General features: G+C 35.0%; 1 protein-coding gene and 1 pseudogene across 4 annotated transcripts in view; one reads left to right on the top strand and one right to left on the bottom strand.

The window, feature by feature from the left end:
- Positions 1-23,585, bottom strand: part of PPM1B (protein phosphatase, Mg2+/Mn2+ dependent 1B) — a 65,803-nt gene that overhangs the window by 30,460 nt on the left and 11,758 nt on the right. For 3 of the 4 annotated variants that reach the window (XM_090281229.1, XM_090281230.1, XM_090281228.1), the window contains exon 2: positions 2,116-2,975. In XM_090281229.1, coding sequence (XP_090137355.1) covers positions 2,116-2,961 — 846 coding nt within the window. In that variant the 5' untranslated portion in view covers positions 2,962-2,975. The remainder of the gene's footprint in view (positions 1-2,115; positions 2,976-23,585) is intronic. The other variant, XM_090281231.1, reaches the window with a different exon arrangement.
- Positions 17,840-18,248, top strand: LOC150005894 (small ribosomal subunit protein uS8 pseudogene; annotated as a pseudogene).

Below are 23,585 nucleotides of genomic sequence, written 5' to 3'. Positions count from 1 at the left end.
AACTATCAACTGGCACATTTAAACACTTTGAAGTAAAAGCTAACAAGTGAAGTATGTCCCCAGAACCATTTAAACACCACATTCAGAAGGGTGGCGTCAAAATTACTAAAAACTAACATCCTGGCAACGGAAGGGAGAGTGCACTTTATCCATAACACAAACTTCTCTCCTTCAAGATGCTTGGTTATTCTCTCAAAACTACATGACATTCACTCAAAAGAATGCTGTGCAACCACTGAAAATGATTTAGATCGTCCTTGCTGGTGTGTGGCTCAGTGGATTGAGAGCGGGCCTGCGAACCAAAGGGTTGCTGGCTCCATTCCCAGTCAGGACACGTGCCTGGGCTGCCCCGGTTGGGGGCACACGAGAGGCAACCACATATTGATGTTTCTCTCCGTGTCTTTCTCCCTCTCTTCCCTTTTCTCTAAAAATAATAAAATCTTTTTAAAAAGTGATTTAGATCAATACTTATAAACATGGAGATTTCTCTACAATATAGTGTTGAATAAAAAAGTAGACTGTAAAATAACAAGTATAATGAGCTCATTTGTAAAAAGATACAGACATTCAGAGGCAGGCAAAAAAGACTGCAAAGATATATACCACAATAATACAATTGGCGACTTAGGTGGGTAGCAAAATTTTGTGTATCTTTACATATTCTGTATTATCTGGATTTTTTCTTGTAACAAGCATATATTATTTTTATAATTGAAGAAAATCTTGTTTTCATTTACTATTTGTCTCAAAAAGCTGGTCAGAATCTCTCCATTTAGAGTACAAAGAGAAAGACATTTTTAGGGCCACTTACTTTTCAATCACTGACAATCAATACTTCACACTTATCCAGAGCAATTAAAACAAAAAACAAAAAAACATGTGCTTAAAAAATCAGATGAGCTAGAGCTACCATCATTAAAAATTCTTTTAGAAAAAAGCTGTGACTAGAAATACCATCCCGTAAATCTTTTCTTTTTGAGGTTGACTCTTCCCTTTCTATGGAAAAGAAGTAGATACTTCATCAAAACCTGGGTAGTTCCATAGACTCAGAGACCCTTCTTGAGAAACTTTTCAGCTATGCCTAAACTTTCTACAGCAACTTAATATGGTGGGGAAACAGGATAGTTCTACTCTAGACAGAATAAATAAGTCAACACCTTTATTTTATACAACCAAAAATTTAGTTCTGCCTTGACATCGTTTTAATCAGTCATAGAACACTTTCATATTCCAGGCACTGACCAGATCTTTAAAATTTTAATTGATTACAATATAGACACTTAAAAACCCATTTGGAACTACTAAATATTTTAAAGACATTAAAGAGAATTGCAAGTTATCTGGATTTCTTTTTCCTATTACTGTATCGAGTTAAGATTCATAGAATTTTACCAATCTAAATCTAAATCCATAGCATTACATTTTCTATTAGCATTTGTTTTTTTAAAATCAGTAATGATAAAAACATCTACATATATGAAAAGAATTTTTATATCCTCTACAAAAGCTATTAACCACCATGTTATATAGTACATAGTCACATGTAAACTCCTTTTAGATTTTACTGCTAGAAGAAAGTGTCTCTTACTAGACAATAAGAAACACACAACTCATACTTTTACTCGTTTTTATCTTACCTGTTAGGTTCAAAACTAAGCCACAAAGCTTTACCTAACCTATGTTTCTGATGGATCTTCCAATATTTTATGTGGCACTTGATCTTTTGTATATCTAGTACAGAATTGTACTATATACATATTTTACCAAACTACTTCATAATCAGGCTTAAGACAGCTACTGCCAATGTTGAGAACTTGAATTAAAAAGTCACATTCTGTATAGATGTTCTGCCACAGCAACAGGCCATAAAGTACTTATATGACAACAAATACCAAAGAAATTTAGTCAACATAATTTTCAAATTAGAAGGCTGAGGTAAGTGAGAATGGAAAAAAAAAAAAAGGTCTCATTCTGTTAAAGAAAATAGTTAAAAAATATACAGGTCTTCCCTAATGAAAACATTAAGTTTTTAAAATTTAAATTTGCTTAATTTTACTTACCATGTCTTTTCAAAATTAACAGGATATTTCAATTATAACAAAAAGACTTACATACCTTATGTAAACAAGTGTCCACTACCCAATTGCACACATTTTCCAGGTCATCAGATACCTCAAGCCTAGATTTAACAAATTCACAGAGCTCCTCATTACTCATAACATCCCAGATCCCATCACAAGCCAAGATGATAAATTCATCTTCTTCTGCTCTTAAAAGTTCATAAACCTCAGGCTCTGGAGAAACTAGTTGTTCTGTTGGGCCCTTGCCATCAACACACTTGTAATCATAGTCCCCCAGAGCACGAGACACTGCTAATGAACCATTAACACGCTGTATCATTACGCTGCCTCCTGCATTTTGGATTCGCTCCTTCTCCCTTGGATTGCAAGGTTTGTGATCCTGGGTAGAAAAGCAGACTTGTCCATTCCTATACAGAACAGCACGTGAATCACCACAGTTGATAAAGTAGACATGCTTAGGTGAAATCATAACTCCCACTGCAGTTGAACCGCTCCTGTCCATTCCATTTCTGAGGTCTGAAAAGTTACGCATATATTCATCTATTTTCAAAAAGCCAGTTCTGATACCATTCTTGACATTTTCCACTGAAGGCTCCAGAGCAGATCCTGATTTTCCAGCTGCTCTAAAGTCTTCATTATTAGTGATGTGTTCTAATAAATGTGTTGAGCAGTAATTTGCCACTCTGGATCCAGCATGACCATCATAAACTGCAAAAAATGACCAGTCTTCCAAGCCGTGAGGAATACCTACAACAGCTGTGTGTGCATCTTCCATTTCCACTCTCCATCCTTGCATGCTGCTCAGGCCATAACGTAAACCATTCCCAGCACCATGAGCATTATGTTTCTCAGTTTTGGGTTTATCCAAAAATGCACCCATGTTTAGTAATAAATCTGAAAAGAAACAAAACACGTGTTATATGTTTAAATTTGGTAGAAAATTCATCTATAATATCCCATCTGTTCTCTAGTAACTCCTATCGAAGTATATTTTTCAGTATTATCTGAATTAACTGGAACAACAGGGAAAAATAATTTCCCTGCACATCCTTTTTCTAGAACAATGGATTCTCAATGCTAGCACATTACAATCATCAGACCAATTAAATCAGAACCTCTAGGGAGTGGGAACCCAGATATCAGTATTTTTAAAAGCCTCTCTGGTGATTCATATTGCAGCAAATTGAGAACCACTGTTCTAGGAGAAAGGAAAACCAAGAAACAAAACCAGGTTAAGTTTAAAAAAACAAAAAACAAAAACTCAACTTATAAGATAACTCTAGGATTCAATATATGACTGAATTCAGAATAGTACAACATCTTGTTTAATAAAAAAGTATGCCAATATGTTTTAGAAAGACTTCCAAAAGCAAGCATTATAATCGAGATTCCCCGGCCCCCCTGCGATCCTGAAGCTGACCCCCGAATTCAATTGAGACATAAAATCTCCATTCTACAAATATTTGGCTTTATCAAGGTTATACTATATATCAAATTGAAAACCTTACTTGAATTGACTGAAATCCGTTACTTGGAATCTGTTAAAAACAAATATTAAGTTCTATGATGTGCTAAAAAACATACTTCTATTGCTGAGTTTTATAATCCATGAAGTAGTATTAGGAAAACTTTTACTCGGTGCTGGTTGTTAAGATTTAAAATCCATAGATAGAACTGTCAAGCACTACCATGCACCATCCTCCCTCCCAAGTATACTATGATTTTAGAATTAACGCTTTTCCAATTTCAAATGGCTTGGACTATAGTGTAGTTCTCCAAACCACTACATCCATGCCCTGGTATGTTTCCTACATATTATTCTGGCCCTAACACTCACTACGTGTATGACCTCAAGAATGAGTTAATGTACTGTGCTTAGAACAGCACCTGAAACATAGTTAATAAACACCATTAAATGTTTATTTGCTCAAAATCAAGATTCAATCCATAGCCTCATCCCCATACCCAAATATATTTTTTCCCTAGTAGATCTTGAATAGGACCTTCAAAAAAGCTTGCTGGAGACTGAAAAATCACTTCTTGAGAGAATCTAGTCTAGATCAATTACTTTCATTTGGATCTTGGTATCTTTATGAGGTATCTTTTTCAGCTACAATTATTACCTAACTTTACAATACAATTATATATCCCTATTTGTAAAATCCCCATGAACTACCCTATATACTATTTTAAAATTGTAGAAATTTTATAATTTTTCATATATAACACTGCACATTATAATAAATTATATATAAATATTTATAAAAATTTTGAAAGGATAAGATTTTTAATATGTTATTTTTCATTCAAGTATAATACAAAATTATATTTTATGTTGAGAACAATGTGACAGAACAGGCTTACTTTTGAACATGCTTATTTAATACAGTGATAAATGATTTAATAGCCTAGTTTTAAGTACATTTTAATTCAGATTCTTGCTTTTAAAGCCTATTTCACCTGAAAAATAAAGACAACTTATAAAGATACCTAAATACAAATGAAACAAAACTCTCAACTGTATTTATCAACCTATTGCCCTTTCCATCATCTTGATATTCTTGCAATTAAGGTGCTGCTTTTCTACATTTCAACAAATAGGTTCAAAGTTCACAAGAACTCCTCATTCAGAAATTTCTATTTCCAAATTTGTTTTTAATTTGGTAATAAAAAAGGAAGGAAGGGGTCTTCAATAGAAATCTAGAGAGAATCCTAAGAACCAAAGACAGCCTGGCAGGCCAGCTAGGAAAACCATCAGGGAAACAAAGCCCCTGAGACTGAGCCGCCAAACACTGTCACACCAACAGCAGCCTTCCGTCTGTTTCCTCTCTGCAAGTTACCTGCTCAAGATTCAAAGTCTGGGGAATGAGTGACTGAGTTTAGGTCACCAGCATACCTACTAGATGTATCAAGGACTGCATTCTTTTGCAAAATAACATTTTTTAAAAATTCAAACTGATCTCATTTTAAAGTTGGGGTTGTCCATAACGATTTAATTTTTAAAACATCATAAAAATATCAAAGAGTATATATAATGTATAAATTTAACAGTAAAAAAATGAACACCCATGTCTCATCACATAGTATATCTAAATTCCCAAGTATTTATGCAAATTTGTCAATTAATATAGATGATCTCTTTTCTTTTTAATCCTCACCTGAGAACATGCTTATTGATTTTAGAGTCAGGGGGACGGAAGAGAGAGCGAGGGAGAGAAATACACATCGGTTGTCTCTCCTATACACCCTGACCAGGAGGAACCCACAGAACGCACAACCCAGGCATGTGACCTGACCAGTATTCAAACCTGTGACCTTTCCATTTACATGACAAACACTCCAACTGAGCCACACTGGCCAAGGCTAAGATGATCTTTCTTCCCAATAAAAATCACAAAACCATTTCCAAACAGTTATTTTCCAAATGTTGTTCTTTGCTAACACCACTTTCTTTAAAATAATTAATTACTTTCTTAAAAAGTAACCTTTAAGTGAAAAGATTAAAAATGTATGAGAGGGTGTGTGTTTTCTTTTATCCAAAATTTCTGCATACTCATGAGGAATTAGCAACTTTTATTTTAAGTTCCAGAACTCTTCAAAAGCAAAAAACTTTTTGCTATGAGATAATCAACAAACCTCTAAGTGATAAAATGTACTGTTTTGGTCACTTCTCGTCTCATTTATAAACACTGTAAATAACACAATATTTGAAAGGTCTTGTTTTTATAAAATGAATTAAACTACATTGATGACACTCTTTAACAGCACTCTGTAAACTCCTGGTTCAATTTCTTTGCAGCAGTAATTTGCCTATGAGTGATGCAGTGAGGATTTTCACCTTAAGCGACTATGATTCTTCTTCCATAAAAGACTGTCTCCAAAAAAGTTGTCTTTATCAGAGAAGCCATTTTAAGCTCAGAATATACATTTGTCTAGCATCTGTTTGCTTTTTACTATTCACTCCCCCTCCACCAAAAAAAAGTATTGCTGAAGCACAACTTAGTCAATAACTAAGGGGGAGGTATGTTACAATTATACTTAAATCAACCTTAAAACAAATATTTCACAATGTGTAATTGTTCTGATACTAATGTCTTCAAATTAGCAATGTTTATTACTCATGTTTCAAAGGAATTCGATGAAAAAGAAATGCATTTTAACTTTTTGCCATACCTTACATGAATTATTTCAGTCATTTTGACCAAGGCAGGAAAAAACAAGTGGTCCCCAGTGGTATGACTTTGTTGTTTACTACTCATCAAGAAACCTCAAAGGGCCCTGTAAACATCTGCAATTAAATTGGGTAAAATTCTGTCAAGTACTGTATTGAATATTGTATGGCTTTTTCACATATCTCTGAGGGAAGAACTCAGAAGGTTTTTTATTCTCAGATGCCTTGCTAAAATGTTAAAATTTCATGCTATCATTTGGCTATATGTCAAACCACATTGCACACTTAGGCAAGGCACAGTTTCAACAACAGTAAATATAGAACCATATTTCAAACAATCCTCTTTGACAAGCTCAGATTTTTTTTGAGGGTGATATTTCAGATCTGATTACATCAAGTTTTCACATAATAAGAACTCACACTGGGATTTTTTATCTTGTGTGTTTTTATGTGCTTTATTATAACCATAATCTGATTTTTTTGGTATGAGTCTTTTATAGTTACTTGCTCATTTTCCTAAAGACATTTTGGTTAAAACTAGATCATATGGAAATCAACGTCATCACATGTAAACCTCAATGTTGCTACAACAGTATCATACACTAATGAGGAAATGAAAATCCTACTCTTCCTTAGGCACTCTCACCAGCCCATCTGACATTCTAACAGTGTGGGGAGGCCAGTGGCAATCACTATACAAAATGTAATTCGCCCTTTTTGAGATAAAAGACAATAAATACAAGTTCCAATTTTAAAATTATTAATACTAATGGATGATCCTGCAAACTCAGTTTAGAGATACCTGATCTCTGTGGGCTTCAGAGTTTTTAGAAGTCTGAGAATATATGCAATAGCAAGCGCTATCTAAAGACTGGATACACAATACTCTCTACGCGTCTTTTTCCACTGCCTTCTTTAAGAAAACATTACCGAACCCTTAGCAGCATGCTATTATTTACTTTCTCCATCAATGGTACATAGTAATTATAATATAAAGAATCTGAAAAACAGTATTTTAATAGGGGTTCTCATACCTGAAAAGAGTGAGGACTCCTGGCTATCTTTTTTATTAAAGTAATTTGCCTAAATCACTTCAACCGCATTTTTAAAATCACTTAAAAGGCTTCATGTGTTTATTTATATAGCATTCTATTCTGGAACAATTCTAAAATTTTTCATTTATAATCAATGCATTAAATATAGCAATAAAATATTCACACTTTGGAATACTTTTTATTAAATTAATATAGAAGTGCATATAACAATAGTACAACACTCATTCATTCAAGTATTTTCTGACTGCCTACCAATCCAGGCACTGTATCAGGTACTAGGAATAAGATGCCCCTTTCCCTAAAGGAAATTATAGTCTGGTAGAAGATAAAAGCCAGTGCACAGATATACCTGAAACTAATATAATACTGTATACCAACTATATTTAAAAAAGAAAGTCCAGTGCAGTTTATGAAGGCACCCTGTAATATGGGATACAATTGAATAAGTACAGGTATGTCAAGAAAAGGTGTCAAAAAACAACCTAATAAGTTAAAAATATCCCAAAGGAAAAAGCCTAACTAGGCTGAAACCTGAAAGATGAAAGTGGGAAAAGGAATCAGTCAGCATATACAAAAACCAAAGAATAATAAGAGCCCAATTAATTTGGTGTGGCTGGTATGTATGTACACAAGCATTTCACGGGACAAAGCAGAAGCACTGAAATCCTAAAAACAACATTTCCATCTGAGATGTCCATTACCTACTTCTCTTAGAATCATGGATTTGGGAACTAATCCCCTTCTTACCTGAGCAAGTACCAACCCAAGTGAGAACAACTGTGCTTTTCACTGAGAATAAACCTGGAGGAGAGTTCTAGAGGCCCAAAATTTAGACATGTATATATAGTTTATATTCTTCTCTAGAATAAGCCTCCACATAAAAAAACTAATACCTTTGAGTTTGCTTACAGACAAAACCTGAAAGGGGATGAGGGTGAAGGCTGGGCAACCTTTATATTATAACAAGTCAAATTTCAGTTAAAAGAAACTTAGGGTTCAAGTACTCAAACTGAAATATTGCTACAATGTTCAAAATAAGGTCAAATATATGCAAATGTGCACATTCAAAAAGTACTAACACTACTCATCACCATATAATTAAAACAACTGCAAAACTGAATGTCACATTGGCTTTTCTAAACCTCCCTTTAGCTCACTCAAAATCTCTTCTACTCCTTAGGTCAAAGGGATCCATATCACAGACTTTTTTTTCTCTTTTCCCTTAAAAAAAAAAAAAAAAAAATCTAAGGAATAAGAACTTCATTCATCTAAAGAACTGGATTCATAGTTGCTGGAGAAGGAAAAAAGGCTAATCTCCAGTTACAAAACACCAAAGAGTCAATGGACAAAATTCTACTATTCTTAAAAACACTAAGTATAGTGCACTTAGTTAATAATTAATTTTAATGACACAACATTCTGACAAACAACAAGAAAAATTATCTTAAGCTTTAAAAAAAAAAAATTTCCTTTGACTTTAAACTTCTAGGTCCCTTGCCTTTTTTAGCAGACTGGCTGATTTGTTCTCAATAATCCCACTGCAAGAGGGACATACGCGGAACTTCAAAGCTGCCCTCAGTTTACAATTAAGCACAACTATATTTCACATTTAGAAAGAAAACAAGACCGGGTGTTCAGTTGGTTAGAACACTGTCCTGATACATGGGAATCAACCAATGAATGAATGCATGAATAAGAGGAACAACAAATCAAAGTTTCTCTCTTGGTCTCTTTCTCCCCCTCCTTTCCTTTCTCTCTCTAAAAATTGATAAATAAAAAAGCAGAGAAAAGATAACTGACAGCACAGTAGGAATTAATGATTAGAACATCAAACATTCAAAAAACCTAACTCCAATGAAAACAAGAAATTGTACAGGAAATAATAAGTAATCCTATCTTGAGAAAATGAGCAAGAACAGGAAGAGTGTCAGTGTATGTTTGAGGTAGGGGAGTGAAAATGCTAAATCTCATCTTTAGTGATGGGATAAATAATACCTAAAACTTAAAAAAAACAAAAAACAAAACAAGCAGTGCAAGATTTGGAATCAGAATCAGAATCAGAATCATAAGAGTTCAAAATGGTTGATTCTGAAGAATCTTCTCCAAGAGGAGCTTGTAGAGCTATTTTGTTCTTTAAACTATGTTATTGTTTAATTATAAAAAACTAAAGAAGCCTAAAGTAAAACAACAGTATACTACATGGTAAGACTTAAAGAACTGCATTTCTACCATAAGCTAATATCCTAATATATAAAAAGGTCCTATAAATCAGTAAGGAAATGACCAAGATGACAGAACAATGGACCAAAAACACCCCCCATAAATGGATCTTAAACTATGCCCAACCTCACATTCATAAGAGGAAATGAAAATTAAGACTACATTGAAGTATCCATTTCATGTATCAGATTGGCAAAGACCAAAGATTTGGTAATCATTTTTTCAATGAGATTATGCAAAAACACACACTGCTGGTACTTTCAACAAACTGGTACAATTTCAGTGGCAGGAAATTTAATAAGATCTATCCCTCATAAGTACAAATGCCACATACTACTAGCGCTTTTACCAGCCCTTCAACCAAAGGTAAGAACCTTTAGCTGCTTGAATCCATCTCAACAGCACAACGGAGCAGACTGCAGAGAGGTTTGGTCAAAAACCAAACCCCTTCAGGGACAACCAGCTGACTACTAACCTGAAGGGGCTAATGGTCCTTTCACCTCTTATTACATATCTCAATTAACTTTTGCTCCAGGGGCTTATTATAACAAGTAATCATAATATGTTTTTACCTTGTTTGCGACACTGAGGAATAAGCAAATACTTCCCCAGTGCTCATTCTGTGGCAGGCACTGTTTAAATGCTTCACAAATATTAATTCAATTCTACCCTTTAGAAAAACAAATATCAAAAACTAAACAATTCTAAAAGAACCTTCGGGCAAAACTCTATAGACAAACCAAATCATAAAATTTCAACAAAAGACATTCAGATACTGCAAAATTCCCCTTCTCCTTTCCCCAGTTGGCATACTTCTTTAGATGAGCCACATGGACACTGGCAAACATTGCTTAAAAAGAGCACAATCTGTCAATCCCATCTGCTTCCTAACAAAAAAGGATGAGGTGGTGTCAGGGATGATTTAGGCCCACAGACAAGATTTTTTCCCCAAAGGTTTCCGTTATTTTGACTAAAAAGTAATATAAATAGCAATAATAACAATACTTAAGATTTTTTTGTGAGCTATGTATGCTAGGCTTTATATTAAAAAATTGATGTACATTATGTCATTTACATCAAATAGCATTCCCATCTCAAGGCTTAAGTGGTTAATGCATTAAAAAATTATTTTTATATAAAAAATTCTTTTTTTTATATTTTAAAATCAAAATAGTTACATAAATGTTTGGAGGCTCAAAAAGCAAGGGAACTAAATGTAACGTGGTACCCAAATTGGGTCCTGGCACAGAAAAAGATAATTAATAGAAAAACTGGTGAAATCCAGAGTCTGGAGTTTAATTAATAGAATAGTATCAATGTTAGTTTCTTAGTTTAGACAAATACCCCATAGTAATGTAAGAAAACCAGTTTAGAGGAGTATATGGTAACTACCTGAACTAGCTTATAACTAGCTTGAAGTCTAAAATTACTACAAAATTAGAAGTTTATTTAAAAAAATTAAAGTAACAGTAAGCCTCAGTACATATAACACTTTATACCAACCTATGTGTTGGCAAGGATTATAAACTGGCTTTGAAAAATCTTTCCACCTGTGATTTTGACAGTCGTGCTAGGATCCTAAAAATAACAAATTATATAATAATTAGAACTTTGACCCAGTACCCTACTTCTAAGAAGTTATCTTAAATAAACCAAATTGTACATAAATACTATATTATTTTAAAAGATTAAACAAAAAGAATCAGCATATTTAAAAAAAATCCTCTATAGCAAATAGAAAAATGGTTATATATTTGTGACAGCCTTAGTTCCCACGCTGTTCCGTTCCCCCTCCCCCTGCCTGCTTGCAGCTGTCTGGGAGTTTCCCATGATAGTGGGGTGCATCAACCCGAGCTCCGTTTGGCCTTGATCAGCCCTCAGACTCACAGCTGCAAGACAATGACTGAATTCAATAGTTTCTTTTTACTTCCCCCTATAAAACAACCCCCTCCTTCCCTAAGAGCCTGGAGTCAGGCCATTTGGGGCAGGGCTTCCTCTCCCTGCTTGCTAATTCCCTGAATAAACTTCTTTTGTCTGCTCGCTGCCTCCTCATGGTTCTCTGCACAACACTGTTCTTACAATTTGGAAATCAGTAATGTAATTCACCATAACAGATCAAAAAAGAAAAATCTTGTGCATAATGATGTTCATTACAGTGCTATTAATACTGAAATTTTTTTTTTTCAATCCTCACCTGAGGATATTATTTTCTTAAAACTGATTTAGAGAAAGAGGAAGGGGAAGAAGGGAAGGAGAGACAGGAAAAAAGAAAAAAAAAAAAAGACCTGAGACAGAAACATCCATCAGGTGCCGCCTCCTATACCTGCCCTGACCAGAGATCGACTGCAACTGTTCGGTACATGGGACGACACTCCAACGAACTGATCCACCCAGCCAGGTAGTTCTGAACGTTAGATATCTTTTTTCCATGGGGTCAAAAGGTACCTAAGTATATGATTCCAAGTGGAAAACAAGGGACAGAAATCAGGTATTGGCAGTTTTTCCATTTTCATTTGTGTATGAATTTTTTAAATATAAATGTGGGGATATAAAGCATTAATGCAAGTCAAGATGCTTCAGTGAACAAGTTTCAGCAGTTCAACTTTATAACAATATAATAAACCTGTTAAATTTTTCTGGACAAGCCAGCATTTGGATTTTTTTAAAACAAGTAAATTTATTGATGGCAACTAAATGGGGTTTGTAGCATTCTTATCATCCAGTAGAGTCCATCCATTCGCTATACTTTTCTGAGTTGTCCTACATGCAAGTACATGTTTTTAATGTTCTGTCTTCTGTGCTGTTCCTGTAAGTTTGCTATTAAAATACATAAAAAAAAAAAAAAAAAAAAAAAAAAACTGCACGAGACATGATGCATGAGTGGGCATGTTGTCATTATGAAGCTGCCAATCACCAGTAGCCCATAACTGTGGATGTTTGAATTATCTGAACAGTTTCAAGCTTAATGCAAAATCTGATGCAGATTTGTTGCTCTACTCGCTCAGTCATTTTGAATGCAGCAGTCACACAGTACACATGCTCACTCAATGGCATTTACCGCCCCCATGACTAGTACAGTGAAGTCATCACTGCTCATGCATGCGCATTCTGGTCCACTCTCCTTGGCTTCCAGGTTACATCAATGTTGCACAAACTGTTTTCATTATATCAACAATGGCTGGACTTTTTCAGGACAGACCTCATCATAGATATTTTAAGAGTAAATTCAGCAAAATGAAAAATGACTAAACATAAATCACAATCAAGTAGAAATAATAAAATAACTAACACTACTGGAAGGTACAGGAAAGAGGTGAAGGTAAAGATAGCATACATGTGTGAATTTCTTCTTTCATGGGGAAATTTATTTAATTAAATAAAGTAACAGGTATATTAATTAAAGTTAATTAAAGACTCAAAAGCAGGCGGTAGAAGGTAAAGTAGGAAATTGTAGTAATAAACTAATTGCCACATCTTTCAGATATCATTAAGATAGAATTTCAGTTTATTACATAATTATAAAGGTAGCCATTAAAGAAATAGATATAAAGTGTCTAAGTCACAGAAAGAAAAAACATTCCCAAAAGAAAGACAATAAAACATATTTTAAATTTTCATACATTAAAAAGAGAAAGCAAAGGAAACTAAGAAGGCTCATCTATTTAAAAAAATAATTTCCAAAACAGAACCCATCCATCTACATGCTACATTTTATTTATTTTTAAATCCTCATCTGGTATGTCTATAAATTTTAGAGAGAGAAAGGGAGAGAAAACCATCGATGTAAGAGAAACAGAGATCTGCTGCCTCTTGTACGCACCCTGACTGTGATGGAACCGAAAGCCCTTTGATGTAGTGGGATGACACTCCAATCAACTGAGACACCTGGCCAGCGCTACATGTTACATTTTTAAAAATCACCCACAATAGACTCAGAAAGGTTGAATATGAAAGATAAAAAGCTAAGGGCAACTAATGCAATAAAAAAGAAAAAAGAAATCATGGTCAAGAAATTAATAGCAAATTTAGGTCATATTCAGGAGGCAGGGCATTTCCAATTTAAAAGAAATATAATCCACAAAGAAAATTTAAGTGTTGTGATAAACCAAGTAACACAATGTCAAAACCATACTAGAGGAGAGGACCAAAAACAGAATAAACCTAATTCACCACTCTTAGATTATGTTAAATAAAAAATAACAACAAAATAAATAAAGCAATAAAACAAAGTAGTATTGAATTATAACCCAAAGTATAAAATAAATATCCATGAGTCCACCTGGATTAAAATAAAGAATGGGACAGAACAGACACATCTCCAGTGCATAAAAATTCCAAATAACTTAGGTCAATACTCCACACTTCAATAGGGGGACCAAATTTTCCATACCTCAGACTGGGCATTAGACACACCTTTTCCAAAGAGCACAAAAAGGAAGGGGGAAAGGAGTAAATAACTTCACAGTGGAGAATCCAGACACACCTTATCTCAGCCAGGTAATCAACGTCAACATCAACAGTCAAAATCATGTTCACAGTATGTTCTCTTGATATAATATGATGAAAATAGCACTTCATCTCTATGGTTTTCTTCCCCAAGCCCCAGTCTAATCATAAGGAAAGCAGCAGACAAATCCTAATAGACATTCTATAAAATATCTGACTGGTACTCTTCAAAATTATCAAGGTCCTAAAAAACAAGGAAAGTTCAGGCAACTCCCACAATCACAAGGGTCCTAAGGCGACATAACTTAATATAATGTAGCATAGCCTAAATGGGATACTGTAAGGAAAAATAAAAATTAGGTAAAAAACAAACAAAAAAACCCTGAATAAACATGGCCTTTAGTTAATAACGTATCAATACTGACTCATTCGTTATAAGGCTGAACTGAGCAGTTCCCACTTGGGAGTTTCTCAGATTTTGGCTGGGGAAATATGCACCTGAAAACTCATTTAATGACTGGCAGCATATGGGAGGCTGTTTGCTAGGAATTCAGCAGGGACTTAACTGAGCTGAGGAGAGCCTGCATGTGGTCTCTCCAGTTTGACAACCTTGGGGTAGTCAGACTTCTGATTCAATACATGGCACCTGGCTTTCCCCAGAGGGAATGTCCCAAGGGAACCAGGCAGAAACTACCTGGCCTTTTTCCTGAATGTCACCAGTGCTACAGTCAGTTACAAGAAAGTCACTAGGCTAGTCCACATTCAAGGATAGAGGACACAGGCCTGACCTCTCACAGAGGAAAATTAAAAAAGAATTTGAGACATGTATTAAAACTACCACATATAGCAAAAGACCAGAAGTTTACTTTGAAAAGGCTGACCTATAAAGATTCTGGATTTAGGGGCAGCCAGGATAAGAAGCCTTACTGAAAACCAGAGTTAAGCTATAAATTTGCATAATGAATGCTGAAACCCTCAGCCTTCTTTCCAACTCAACTTTCAGAAATTCTATAAACCTAAGGCAGGCAACAGTTTTACTACTCTGAGGAAATTCAATAGTACGGGAGAAAGTACTTTCAGCTTACTTACATACAGGAACACTGAAAAGAAAAAAAAATAAAAGGTCAGGTCACCCTACATATGGGAAGGCCTACCAAATGACAGTCCTTGACCATTCATAAAAGCTTTCTAAGCTTCAACATGAATAGTCACACAAATATTACCAGACATTAAAGGAAAACATCCAACATGAAAAGCATAATTAAATCAAAACACAAATCAGAAAAACTAGTGCAGAGTAGCAAAAACAAATAAATAAATAAAATCCCCCCAAAGAAATAAGAGCACTGTATTCATGAAACAAGAATGAGGTAGAAAAATGTTTTTCAGAGGAAAAGTGCTCTTATGATCTAAAATGAGGAACAACCTTTTAAAATAAAAGGTTACAAAATCAAGTTGGAAAAACAACCCTCGTCCTCAAATGAAAGAGACTCAACATGGGAGAATACAACTAAGAAAGTTTTAGGATCAGTTCAGAGTAGAACGCCCAACTAAGATATTTCAGAAAGAACAAGAATGGCAAAGAGAAAAAATTTGTCAAAGACATAATTCGAAAAAATTTCCCAGCACTAAAACATAAGTGATTAAAAGTGTCTAGGAAAACTGAAAGTAGAACCACAACAACAAAAAGGTAACTGAAATTTCAAAATACTGTTAAAATAAAAACCCTGAAAGTTTCCAGAGAGAGTGAGCACGTGCGCCCGAGAGAGAGGCAGGTCACACAGAGAGAATCAAGGACCAGAAGAGCATCACAAAACTCAAGAATAACAGCTGGTAAAGATAGATGCACATAACTTCCTGTAGAATTTTCTGGTTATAAGAGTACCCACCCTAGAGAAATGCCCATCTATACAAAAGGAGAAGCATACAATGAGGCTGGTGCAATATAACATTCTAAAGAAGTTAAAAGTATGGATCACATCTGCATTTATCACCATGAATAAATCTCAAACACAAAGCTAAGGTGTGATGCTATTTATGTAAAATTACAAATTTTACAAAACAATAATTAGTTTACATGTGTGAATATACAGCAAAAGTATTAAAAACATGCTTTAGTATAAAAACTAAAACTACTATCAAGACCAATTTGATCATAAATTATTTCCAGGGAAGAAGAGATGGAGTGATAATATTTAGATAAAATAGGTAACATTTTCTTTTTGAGAGCAATATGAAGCAAATATAGCAAAAGTTAGTGTCTATTAAATCGTGATGATAGGCACATGGATCCTTATGTCAAGAATCAACTTAAATTTTCATGCTGCAGAATATAGTTCATTCTGTTCAAAAAGCTGCATATACTGATACAAAATTCATGTCTCGGTAAAATTTCATTCCAACACAATACTCCTGCACCAATTTCTCTTACTATTTAATGGTCATTAATACCCATTTCCTTGACAAATCTTACAGTAAGATTTAGTCAATCCAAAAATATGAGTACTTGTTCTGTTCAATTTATGGAGTGTGAAAAAGCTATGTAAACACATATGCAGAACAGAAACTGTTTAGCCAAAATGAATGTCACTTCTGTTTTTAACAGATGCCTAGTCTAACACTTATATATAAAAGATCAACTCATTTAAGTTTATCTGCCTACTAAACTAAAAGTTCTTTAAAATTACTTTCAAAACAAAAGAAAAAAAAAAAGCTTTTAAAAATGGAACCAAGCAAAGGGAAAAGCTTTAAGTGCCATAAAAAACAAGACATGAGATTAAAAGTTGCAGTATTTTATCAAAATCCAATATATTTAAATGTCTCTATGTCATTGCCAAATAATGATCTACACATCAACAAATGTCCTATTGGCATCTAATTCTTTAGTGAATATTTTTATAGTGAAAATTCTCATTCATGTTGATATATTAACCCACATGATAAAGGATTTTCTAGTTCAAAACAGATGAAGCAGCCATTTATCACTCATCCCTCCGAATGCACCATTCAAAATGTTAGTTAAGGAATTATTTTAAAGTATAAAACAACAATGAAAACTCAGGAAAGAGAAAAGGTGCACCATAATTGGGTAGAGATATCAAAAATCTTTGGAAGGTGGAAAACAGATGGATACATGGTGATTAACAAAGCAGAATGGAAGGATCCACAGTTTAGATTATGCAAGTAGCAATTACAAGCGAGGACAGACTCCTAAACAAGTTCAGAACTCGGATTTTGGGGATAATATAGTGATTTCTCAAAAAATAAATAAATAAATAAATAAATAAATAAATAAAAATAAAAATGGAGCTACCATATGATCCAGCAATCCCATTCCCAAAAGAATTGAAATGTCTAGAAAAGATATTCATATACCCACATTCATAGTAGAATTATTTACAACAGCCAAAACATGAAAGCAATTCAAGTGTCCAATGACAAATGATGAATGAAAAAACAAAGTGGTATATACAAACAATGAATTTGGACTTAAAAAGGAAATTCTGTTGCATGCTACAACATGGATGAACCTTGAGAACATTATGTTAATGAAATAAGCCTGTCACAAAAAAGACAAATATTGTATGGTTCCATTTATATGAGATATCTAAAGTTGTCAAATTTATAAAAACAAAAAGTAGAAAGGGGGCTACCAAGGGCTGAGGGGAGGAGATAAAGGCAAGCTGTTACTTAATGGGTGTAGTTTCAGTCTGCGGAATGAAAAAGTTCAGGAGATCTGTTACACAACAATGTTATTACACATAACACTACTGTACATTTAGGAGAGGTCATGATAGTAAATTTTATGTGTTTTTAACCACAATAAAAAGTTTATTAAACTCTTTCCGCCATCTTTCCGTGCCGCCATAATGGTGTGCATAAATGTCCTGGCCGATGCTCTCAAGAGTATCAACAATGATGAAAAGAGAGGCAAGTGCCAGGTTCTTATCAGGCCATGCTCCAAAGTCATTGTCCGGTTTCTAACTCTGATGATGAAACATGGCTACACTGGCGAATTTAAAATTATTGATGACCACAGAGCTGGGAAAATTGTTGTGAACCTCACGGGCAGGTTGAACAAGTGTGGAGTAATCAGCCCCAGATTTGATGTGCAACTCAAAGATCTGGAAAAATGGCAAAACAACCTGCTTCCATCCCGTCAGTTTGGTTTCATTGTACTGACAACCTCAGCGGGCATCATGGACCATGAAGAAGCAAGACAAAAACACACAGGAGGGAACATCCTGGGATTCTTTTTCTAGGGATGTAATACATATGTGCAAATAAAATGCCCCCCCCCCCAAAAAAGTTTATTAAAAAAAAAAAAAGCTTTTTGGGGTAAGAATGGGGCTGGAAAGTCTTTGACACAAAAATAAAAGAGTCCAAATGGCATGGGACTTCTCATCAGCAAAACTAGAAAATTCTAAAGACATTCCACAGCAGAAGATTAAATGATAATATCTAACTTAAAGGATCATTAGATAGTTGTATAAACATTTTTGTTAATATAATTAACAGAAGAACCCACAGATGTTACCAAAAATGGTTTTTTTCTGGATAGCAGTATTTGTTTTCCTCATTATATGCTTTTTATACTTCCTCATTATATGCTTTTTATACAATTTGTTTTTTAAACTGTGCACATTAATTTTAAAAAACTGTTAAATATAAAGGTACATTTACTGAGCTGAACAGACTACTCAATAAATCAGTAAAATAAACTTAATCTTATTTTCTTATTAAAAAATATGAAACATGTTTCTTTGAATTAAAAAAAAGCCAGTTATAAAGGTAATAAAATGGTGTTTAGAAATGAAAAAACCTAGGGCAAAACAAATTTAAAGGAAACATATTTGTTGATTAACAAATACTACATATAGGTTGAAAAGTATAACTTTAGATTAATTATGAAAACAAATTAAGTCACAGATTTTGTGAAATTAATTTGTGGTAAATAAGGTTTACCAGATATGAGAATAATTTAGATGTTCTTGTTCTAACTCAAAAGTGTAGCTAAAAAATTCAAATTAGCCCTTCCATAAGGATAAGGTAGGTCATAAAATAGAAATAGCTGTTGTCAGTGGTTATTTTTTTAGCTGCAAATTTAATGAGAAAAACAAAAACCTATCACTGTTTGGATATGTATAGTGTGCTATAAAAATGAGACTACATGGCTATCTGAACTGTGTATTCAGGCTCTACCAGACTGTCGTCAAACTTTGGCAGCAAATCTTTATGCCAGAAAACAACAATATTTAAGATACGCAAGGGAAGACCTGGCCGAGTGGCTCAGTTAGTTGGAGTGTTATCGTGTACACCATAAGGTTGTGGGTTTGATTCCTGGTCAGGACACATACTTGGGCTGTGGGTTTGATCTGCTTGTGGCGCAGTTGAGGATTTACAAATATATATATATATGCAAAGGAAGAAAATATTTACCATTTTACATCCAGCAACTGACTTCTAAGTATAAAAGTGTAAACAAACTCTATGAACACACAAGAATTCAGGGAGTATTGTTCCCATGAAGCCTTCCAGAGGAATCCAACTTACGACAATGACATAAAGTAAGTTTTGAGTGAGGATGAAGAAGAAAACAGGCAAGGGTGTTCTAAGGGCAAAGCGCCAAAATGTTGGAAGACTGGCACTGGGAATGGCATAAACTTCATTCCCAATGGCCACCAGGACCATTAGCTTAGATCCACCATGGACTGTCAAAGCTAGAAACACCAAATTCTTGGGTATCAAAGATCCATTTGGCATGAGTCACAGAATTTGCAGAAACCCCAAATCAGGCCCTGGCTTTTAAATCACCACTCTCCCTTTCAAGACTTCTTTACACCCTAACTGATGTGGCTCAGTGGTTTGGGTATTGTTCTGCAGACTGGAAGGTCAGTGGTTTGATTCCTGGTCAGGCACATGCCTGGGTTGCAGGCCAGACCCCTGCTTGGGGGAGTACAAGAGGCAACTGATTGATGTTTCTCTCCTTCACTTTCTTCCTCCCTTCCCTTCTCTCTAAAATAAATGAATAAAGATAAGAGTAATAAAAGCACCCATTATCAGAGCTGTTGGAGTAAGTAAACAAGATAATGCTGAGTAAGGTCAGTGCCTGGCATAAAGTGCTTTAAAAGTATTAGCTATCATTATCATTAGAATCCACAAGGCATACCATAGTCCATCATAAACAACCCTAATACATAAATAAAATTCAATGCATTCAAATGGAAAAAAAATTACAGTTTATATCCCAGGATCAACTATCTATATTAAGTTGACAGACCAGAAAACATCTGATGTTTATAGAGAATGATTATCCTATGGATAATATCCCCAACTCTTGAGTTTTTCCAACTAGGCTCAACTGTATTTAAATATTCTTCATTAGTTTTTTCATTTCTGAAAGTCTTTAAATGGCTTTCTGGAAAAAAAAACTTATTGAACTAGACATTATTAGAACATTTTAGTTGAATACATACACACACATTTGCTTATATTTCAAATGTAGTAAAATCACTGCATTTATCTGAAATACTGTCTTTTATGTATAAGTCCCTTCAGTCACATCAAGGGCTATCACTAGTGTTAAACAGCTTTACTGTAGAAAAAGAGAGAAAGGCCAATTCACTATGAAAATCTCAGATGAGAGTCCAATCCATAAAATTCCATTGTACTGTCCAAGTGTTGTTGAAGATCCCTCGCTTTTGTTGTTTTACATATAATAAAACGCACCCATGTTATGTATACAATGCAATGAGTTCTGACAATATATACACCTGTGTAACCACCACAATAAAGATACATAACATTTCTATGACTCGAAAAAATTCCCTCATGCCCCTTTGAAGTCCATCTCGCCATCACCTAGATTTAGGCAACCACTGATGCACTGTCAGTAGACCAGTTTCCCCAGACCTAGAATTTCATTGTGTATAGAATCATACAGTATGCACTCCTTTCTTTGTATCTGGCTTCTTTCACTGAGCATGTTTCTCAGATCCAACCATGTGTGTTTGTTATCAGTTTGTCCCTTTTTACAATGCTTCCATGGCTTTTAAAAACTTCAGGTCTTCATAAATTTGGAAGAAGAGAGAAGCAAACCCTAAAGTTCTAGAGGTCTGTGTAAAGAACACGTCACTAGTTACCTGCTTGGGTCCATTAAAAGCTTAATATTGAAGGTAAAAGAATTCCCCCCTGGACCATAACAATGAATTTTTCAGCTAATTTGCTAAAATCACATGGGAGTTCATGTCCTATCTGCATTTGACTACCTACCTGGATGATGAAACAAGGGCTAAAGGTACCTTGGACTTTGTCATGATTTTATGCCTGACCATTTTACTACAAGACCAATTTCAAACATACCGACAGAGATCACCTATTTAAATCCAGCAAAGAAGCCCAGGAATAAAATAACTGCTGTTTCTAATCCTAACAGTTTTTCAATTCGCTATGGCAAGAAGTTCAGAGCAACATGATTTTACTTCTCATTGTTCTATTTCTTCTCCCTCTTAAACTGTTCCAGATTACAAAAAGCAAATTAAGAAAAATATCAGACAGCAAAGATTTCATGAGACTTTCAAAAGAAATTTTATTTATAGGTTTGATTGCCTAATCATTTTAGTGCTATATTTATGAGTGGTTAGAGAACTGGAACAGAATATGACTCTTAACGTAGAGTTACAGTCCTATTATCCACAAGTGAATTCATCCTGGAGCAGCAAGAGGGCACCAAGTGTTATACCATGGGGTCAGACTGGACCTTGGTTCAGCAACCTTGCTACTTGAGTTTTGGCTAGGAAAGAATTCAAAGCCAAGTCTATAAGATAGAGCTCACAGAGGTAGAAGAAATGGGCTCAGGAAATAAGTTACAGAGGCAAAAAGAAGCGCCCTTGTATCATGGGAGAGAAAAAGAGAAAGGTAAAGATAACATGCCTAGGGGGTAAGAGAGTGAGGGGAAGACAACGAGTTGCTCCTGGCAGGTGCCTAGCCTGGGAGAAGTATTGGATTGCATAAGGGACACAGAACACAGAAGATCTAGGGAAGAGGCTGGTTAGGAGGGCCAGCACAAGCCTGCGGAGAATTAGGAAAGAGACTGGTTACTTTGAAAGAAAGACTCTCTCCCAAGCCCGAGGTACTGGGTTAGCCAGAAAGCCCATTACAATTTTTTCCAGTAAAATTAAAGACACATTTTTCATTTTCACCAGTAACTTTATTGATTAGGATATTTTGAGTATGTCGGCTATCTCACGCTATTGGCTTCTAGTAGGTAAAAGCCAGGGTGCTGCTAAACATCTTCCAATGTATAAGACAGCTCCACAGCAAAGAATTATTTGGCCAAAACGTTAATAGTACTAAGAAACTTCACAAACCTCTTCTGACATGTTTGTCTCAGTCACAGCACTTTCTCCACACACTGCACAAATCTTTTTTTTGCATTTCAGTTGCGTTTTTACTTTTCTAATAAAGCATAATAGGCTAAAAATGTTCCAATTTTTTCATCTTCAATATTAAAATGGCTACACTAAAACTCACCAATTTTGATGTTTTTTTTTTATTTTTTTAATATACAGTGATATGGTATCTGTCACAATACAATCTAACAAAATTGTTTCAAATGAAGTTAAAGACAACTAAGCACTATTAGAGTCATTGTTCAGAAAAAAATGTAATGGACTTTTTGGCCAACCCAATAATATAATGAAAGCTTAACAAAGGTCCGTCCAGGCAGCACCCATTTGCCCATTCCTTCACAAGCTCTCTCTCCCTAGCAGCACAACGCAGCGTCAGGCCGGGCCCAAGTGTGGGTCTGGGTACGGCAGCATGTCTGGGAACAGAGACTGAGCTGGACTACAAAAGCTTCGGGTGCCCTGCCAACACCGAGCCAATGGCACAGAATTTCTGGACTCTGGCCCTTCTTCCGGGCTTGGTGAAGACAAGGCTGGACTTCTTCCACAGTGGACAGAGCTACCTGGTCAAGGATGAGACACTGGACATCTGGGGGCAGTCCTTTATTTCTACTCCAATAAATCTTACCATACACTTCATCCTCCCATGCATGGGTCCCCGAAATGCTTTCCTCGTGACCCCATGGAAGAGCCCTTTTTCCACTAGTAACATCATGACCACCATATATAGAATTTTTATACTGAATGTCTGTCATGATATAATATATAACCATATCAGTATGAAAATCACCAATATTCCTGGTAAAACAACTCAAACACTGATGTCTTGCTTTAGAATTAGTTCATACATCAGCCTGTTCCTAAAAAGTAGAATTCTCAAAATAAGGTAGTTTGTGGTATATCACACTGTTGATAACTCCTTCCTTACTGAAACTCAACACTTCTCCTGACTTTCAAAACACTAGCTATTAAAACATTCGCATTATATTCTTTTTCATTCAGCCTCCTACATTCAAGAGGGAAGTGGGCCCTCCAGAATAGTAATTAGCTTTCAACCAAAAACACAGTATCTGCCCTGTGATCTAATCGCATTGCTTCAGCAATCACTCTATACTGAGCATCTTCATATCCCAACTTACTTATCTGCATTAACTATCTATTAATCTACCTATTTATAATCCCTCTTCTACCAATTCTGACTAGAAAC

Source organism: Furipterus horrens, unplaced genomic scaffold (genome assembly GCF_987537825.1).
Source record: "Furipterus horrens unplaced genomic scaffold, mFurHor1.1.pri manual_scaffold_6, whole genome shotgun sequence".
Lineage (NCBI taxonomy): Eukaryota > Metazoa > Chordata > Mammalia > Chiroptera > Furipteridae > Furipterus > Furipterus horrens.
This window is presented reverse-complemented; position numbering and strand designations above follow the sequence as displayed.